General features: G+C 50.6%; 1 protein-coding gene across 1 annotated transcript; it reads left to right on the top strand.

Moving 5' to 3' along the window:
- The first annotated feature begins 66 nt into the window (after positions 1-66).
- On the top strand, positions 67-5209 carry PPIL1 (peptidylprolyl isomerase like 1). Its single transcript, XM_050956480.1, has 4 exons — positions 67-215; positions 624-778; positions 2752-2820; positions 3870-5209. The coding sequence occupies exons 1-4, from the start codon at positions 160-162 to the stop codon at positions 4088-4090; spliced, it is 501 nt and encodes a 166-aa protein (XP_050812437.1). The 5' UTR covers positions 67-159; the 3' UTR covers positions 4091-5209.
- The last annotated feature ends 948 nt before the right edge of the window (positions 5210-6157 follow it).

The following is a 6157-nucleotide window of genomic DNA, read 5'->3' on the forward strand; positions in this document are numbered from 1 at the left end:
TTCAGATCCTAGAGGCCACTGAAAGCTCGGTCCCCAGCAGGTCCCGCCCCCAGCGCACCCGCCCGCGTCGCAAAAGCGGAGGGAGCGGGTTGGCTGTGACACCGGAAGTGCGCAACGCTGCTGCTCCCCCGGGCGGAGTGTTTCCGGTGTGCGAGCAGCATGGCAGCGGTGCCCCCCGACTCCTGGCAGCCGCCCGCCGTCTCCATGGAAACCACGTAAGGGGCCGCTGGGAGCCTCCATCCTCCCGGCCCGGAGGGGACGCCCGGGTCTCTTCGCTCGGCCCAGCGGGCGGGTCCCTGGCCCGGTTCGCGCCCGGGGCGGTTTGCAGGCTGGGGGCGCGTCCGGGGCTCACCGCACGGCCTGCCCCAGGCCCCGGCTCCGGCGGGGTGTCCCGCGTGGGGAGCCCCCCGGAGCCAGGCTCGTGTCCGCCCGGGGCGGGGGGTGGAAGTGACCTGCCGGGCAGGGTGGGAGGCGAGCCCCCGGTGCCCGGGCTCTGAGCCGGCACGATACTGGCCCCTCGCCCCGCAGACCCCACAGCGTGTGGCTGTAGGTGTGATCGCCGCTGCCGCCCCTCCCAGGCGCTGGGGAGCCCTGAGCCCTTTCGCTGTGTTTCCCTCCTGTAGCATGGGGACCGTTGTCCTGGAGCTGTACTGGAAACACGCGCCCAAGACCTGTAAGAACTTCGCTGAATTAGCCAGGCGAGGTTATTACAATGGCACAAAGTTCCACAGGATCATTAAAGACTTCATGATCCAAGGGGGAGATCCGACGGGAACAGGTGAGGCCCAAAGCGGAAGTGGGTGCGCTGGGTACACAACTGGGAGCCTTGTCTGCTCGTCATGGGTGCAGGGGGCGTGAGTGTCTGTGGGAGATAAACCTCCCTGTTGGAGCACGAGCAGCCCTCAAGGAAGCATATGTGCGGTGACGCTTCCTGCTCCAGTGTGTGCCCTCGCCGGCGTCCCAAGGGCTGTCCATCCCAGGGAGGCCAGAGGACTGAAGGAGGCAGAAAATAAAGTGGAAGGATGGCCCAGTGTTTAGGACACTGATATGGGACTTGGGGAAACCCAGGTTCAACTCCCTGTGCCCATAACGATTTCCAGTATGACCTCGACCAAGTCACGTAGGGTAGGTCTACAGGCTGCCTGCAGAGTACAGATAAAAGCACATTCAGCTAGCCTGTATATAAACAGCAGTGTAGATGGCGAGGCAGAGCTTAGAGTGTCTTACATGCCTGAACCCCTAGGGTATAAACTCTCCGTGTTGTCTAAACACCCAAGCAGTGCCTCCCACCTCCACACTGGTATTTCCTGCTGCCGCCTCCTGCTGCCAGAGTCTTTCCCCATTGCAGTGAAAGAGTCCAGCAGTGAAGAAAAGGCTCTGTCGGGGGGGAGACAGTGTGGAAAAGGCTCTGGCAAGGGGGGAGCCTTTCAGTGTGGTATGCAACTATATGTGTGATGCCTATAGTCCACACGCTGCCATTAGTGTAGATGTAGCCTTAGTTGTTCTGGGCACTACCCCAGTTCCAGGATGCACCTTGGGGATCCCAACGCCCTCTCTCTTAGTTGTTCTGGGCCTCAGTTCCCCATCTGTAAAATGGAACTAATAGTATGGCCCTACCTCACAGGGGTGTGTGAGGTTAAATAAATTACAGATTGTGAGTTGCTTTGATTCTGTGGCAATGGGGAACCCTATTAGATTGCATTACCTGGAAGCAGAGTAAGTGCCCAGTGGCAATGTCAAAGTGGCAGCGGCCCCTAACCCCCATGGTTCCAGGTTCTAGACTTGCAGGTTCCTACAACATGACTACTAGTCTGTTCTTATTAAGACAGTAAATAACAATATCAATTCATGGTACACCCAGTCCTTGAACAGTGCAATGCAATTCTTGTCGCCCCATCTTTAAAAAGATATATTAGAATTGGGAAAGGTACACAGAAAGGCGACAAAAATGATTAGGGGTTATGGAACAGCTTCCGTATGAGGAGAGATTAAAAAGACTGGGACTGCTCTGCTTGGAAAAGAGACAGCTAAGGGGGCTATGATAGAAGTCTATAAAATCATGACTGTTGTGGAGAAAGTGACGGAGTGTTATTACCTCTTCACATGACATAAGAACCAGGGCTCACCCAATGAAATTCATAGGCAGCATGTTTAACACAAACAAAAGGAAGCATTTCTTCACACAGCACACAGTCAACCAGTGGAACTTTGGTGCCAGGGGATGTTGTGAAGGCAAAAAGTATAACAGGATTCAAAAAAGAATTCCATCAGTTCATGGAGGATAGGTTCTTCAATGGCTATTAATCAAGATTGGCAGGGACCAGCCCCATGCTCTTGGTATCTCTAAACCTCTGGCTGCCAGGAATGGGGACTGGATGATGGGATGTATCCAGGGTGACCAGACAGCAAGTGTGAAAAATTGGGATGGGGTGGGGGATAATAGGAGTCTACACAAGAAAAAGACCCCAAAATTGGGACATCTGGTCCCTCTACTGACAGGGTGGGTTTTTTGTTTTTGCCCCAGATCCCTAAATGGCCCCCTCAAGGATTGAGCTCACAACCCTGGGTTTAGCAGGGCACTGCTCAAACCACTGAGCTGTCCCTCCTGTGGTGAGCATCACATGTTACCAATAGAACTGAGCAAACCTCATTTCCTAGACTGTTGGCTGGCACTTATATGACAGTGAGCGTGGTCCTGAATGTGTAACATGGCTTTCTGAATTGGCATATCTGCTTTTCTCCGCTGGGCAGGCAGAGGGGGTGCATCCATTTATGGGAAGCAGTTTGAAGATGAACTTCACCCAGAACTAAAATTTACAGGTAAGTGCCATTTGAGGGACTTGTGTGGGTGTTTTGTTAATCTTGCAGGTTGGGCATAGCACCAGTTTAGGGCTCAGTCCCACTGTCTTTATGAGGAAGTCATTGGGAGTCTGAGTGGAGTGAGGGCTGCAGGCTTGGTAGCTCTTAACGACAAGTGAAGCATTAAAGAGACTTGGCAGGAAATGAAAAAGTAACAACTAACTAGGGTTGCCATGCGGACAAATAAATGATAACATGGTACCCTCTCCTCCTCAAACAAATGGAATTGAGGCGCTCTGACCCTTAAGCCTGCAGAATTAATGCTGCAGCTGTCCTGTTTTCAGCTATGTAGTCTCTTCCCAAGGATAGTTATGGAGATAGACCTATCTCATAGAGCTGGAAGGGACCCTGAAAGGTCATCAAGTCCAACCTCCTGTCTTCACTAGCAGGACCAAGTACTGATTTTCCCCCAGATCCCTAAGTGGCCCCCTCAAAGACTGAACTCACAACATTGAGTTTAGCAGGCCAATGCTTAAACCACTGAGCTAGTTAATCAGTGGTCTAACACCAGCGGAACTCCTTGTGCTAAATCACAAATCCCAAGGGCTGAATGATATGTTTGCTGCCTTTAAAATTATTTCTGTGAATTAAGGTAAAGGTCGACTGGGTTGTTACAAACACAATGTTTTGAACTCGCCTGGGAGTGCAGTGTGGCGATAGGCTTCCTGTGTAATACAACTAAACTGTTCTTACATTATAATTCAGCTCGTAAAGACCTCACTGGCGTCCTTATGGGAAAAAATTACAGTACGTGAGTCTCTCTTAATCAAAATTACCCTAGCTGAGCACAGAAAGGATGTTTAACAGGAGTAGAGAATAACTGTAAAGCTTTTTGCTGTATGTTTGATACTGGTAACTAAGCCATATGACTGGATCCTTAGTTCTTACCAGAAGTAATTGGCTTAGGAAGAGACTGATCTGGTTTTTGGGTTTGATTTGGTTTTAACTGAAACTGGCTTCAGATCTTTGGTCTAAGGGCAGGTTACTAACTTGTACTCTTTCTTTCAAAGGTGCAGGAATCCTTGCCATGGCTAATGCCGGCCCAGACACGAATGGCAGTCAGTTCTTTATAACCTTGGCACCAACCCAGTGGCTCGATGGGAAGCACACTATCTTTGGCCGTGTTTGCCAAGGGATCGGGATGGTGAACAGAGTGGGCATGGTGGAGACAAATGCCCAAGATCGCCCAGCAGATGATGTGAAGATTCTGAAGGCTTACCCATCAGGTTAGACCAGAGTCCTCTGCAGTTAATTGGTTGGCACTCTGGTGTGTTAAATCCTGTATCCCCCATGGGATTGTCCTGTCATTCCAGGGAATGTGAGCCAGTGGTTTAGGCCCAGTTTTACCTACTCTACAATCTATTTGTGGCAGCGCTTTTTTTTTAAGTAAAGTGGATTTAAAAATATCTACAATTAGTTTGCCTAGGAACTAAAACGAATCGGGTTCTCCAAGAGTGCTGGCAGTGCTGTTTCTCCTGAGCTGCCTCACTGGGGAAAGGGTCTCTTGTCAAAGTCTTGTGGCCTGAAATTACCCCTGCTGAACCCTGTTTTGGTTGGTGTGACCAGGGTGCAAGTATCCACCATGCCACCCCTTTTCTCTCTGTTCTGATGGTAAGGGAACTGTCTCATGCAAAGGCCACACAGAGCAGATTGCTCGCATGCCATGCATACTCACAGCTGTGCTGCAATCCAGTGTGGGTGTTGTACCTCAGCAGCAAAGGAGCAATAACAGCGTTGCAGCACCCTCTCCTTTGAGGGTGAGGGAGTTGACATGTCGAGAGAAGGAAGATTCTAATCATGAGAGTCTGACAACCTGCATCCTCATTTATTGGCAAACATTGGGCCTAGCCAGCTTGATGGCATCCCTTTTAATGCAGTCTCCGAGCTGGGCAATCAGTGACTGTCTTATCTTTCTAAAAGGCAACCAAAAGGCCACGTTAATCTATAGGATCACTTGAACCAAGAGTACAGTGGAACATGATTAATGTGCCAAACTGGACTAGGAGAACAGGCAGTGGGAACTTTTTCCCCAGCACCGAAGAATCTATTCCAGCAGGTGGGGCTACCTTAAATGTCATTCATTCATGTTTAGAATGAACTTGTAAGGAGAATCCACAGCTTCCTGGAGAAGAGCAGAATCTTCCATGGTCTCTAGGATATGGATACTGAATCCCCCTCTCTCAGAGAACTGAGTTTCTGTGAAATCTAATTCAGCTCCCGCTACCGCCCCCCCACTTCCCCCATTGAAGCTCCTTATTGCAGGAAGACGTGTGCATGCATGGAAGATCAGTGTGCTCTCGTATACTCTTTGTAATACGTGGATTTTCTTAAAATAAAGGTCTGAAATGCATTCTGTAGAGAGCATGGTTGCTGATGTGGGGCAGGACTCAACAGTGTCAATGGGCCTGCGACTCCATTGCTTTAATACAACTTCTTTTAAAGTGGAAGAACATTCCCACTGAAATAACGCTTTCAGGCTCTGCCTCAAATGCCCCTGAAAGCAGCTCCCACTGTGTGCTTCCGTGCTGGCAAAACTTAATAACTTCTAGGGCCTCTGATTGAAGAGCTTCTCAAAGAGCTTCCTGGGGGACAGCAGTCTCCTGAAGAGAGGCAGGTAAGCAAACAATGACTGGTTTGGTTGAAGGGGACTGCTCTTGCAGTAGGCTGAGGCAAGTTCACTGCTGCTCTGATCTCTGTCCCTGGAAATGCTAACTAGGTAGAGAGGTGTCTGGTTTCACTGGGTGTGCAAAGGTGACTCCTGCAGGGAGCTGGTTGCTCAGAAGAAATCTCTCCACTCACCTGTGGTACCCTGCAAATGTATGTGACTCCTTGAAGGGCCTTTGACTCCTAGCGGGGACTGCTCTTCAGCTGTCCTGTGCCTACTCATCTGCCTTCAGAGCACTGTACGCTTGGCAGGAAGCGAATCCTATCTCCTGCTCGCTGCAGTCCTAATGCAATAGAGCCTGTCAGAGCAGCTGTTGCACTGAACTTTCCCTCGGGCGGCTGGTTGGTTTGGTTCTGCTCGCTGGACACCTGCAGTTCTGGGACCTGGGGAGTTAATGGAGTGGAGTGGATCTGTCTGTGCAGGTGGCACAAGTGTGTAAGGAGACAACTGAACAAGGAGCTGGTCCCTTCTAGGGGCAGGGGGAAAGGATGGGGTGCAGGCAGTCTGAGGTGCAGCACAACTAGTCTGCTGTTGTCAGGCTGAATGACTGGGCACTTTCTCTTAACAGTGAAATGTGAAACTTGACTAATGCATCATTAGGGCTGCACACTAAGCACTGAAGTCCCCGCTGGA

This window comes from Gopherus flavomarginatus, chromosome 5 (assembly GCF_025201925.1).
Source record: "Gopherus flavomarginatus isolate rGopFla2 chromosome 5, rGopFla2.mat.asm, whole genome shotgun sequence".
Taxonomy (NCBI): domain Eukaryota; kingdom Metazoa; phylum Chordata; order Testudines; family Testudinidae; genus Gopherus; species Gopherus flavomarginatus.

Coding starts and splice junctions, on each gene's coding strand:
- PPIL1 (XM_050956480.1), top strand. CDS start 160: ATGGCAGCGGTGCCCCCCGACTCCTGGCAGCCGCCCGCCGTCTCCATG. Junction 779..2,751: donor GGGAGATCCGACGGGAACAG/GTGAGGCCCAAA, acceptor TCCGCTGGGCAG/GCAGAGGGGGTGCATCCATT. Junction 2,821..3,869: donor CCCAGAACTAAAATTTACAG/GTAAGTGCCATT, acceptor TTTCTTTCAAAG/GTGCAGGAATCCTTGCCATG.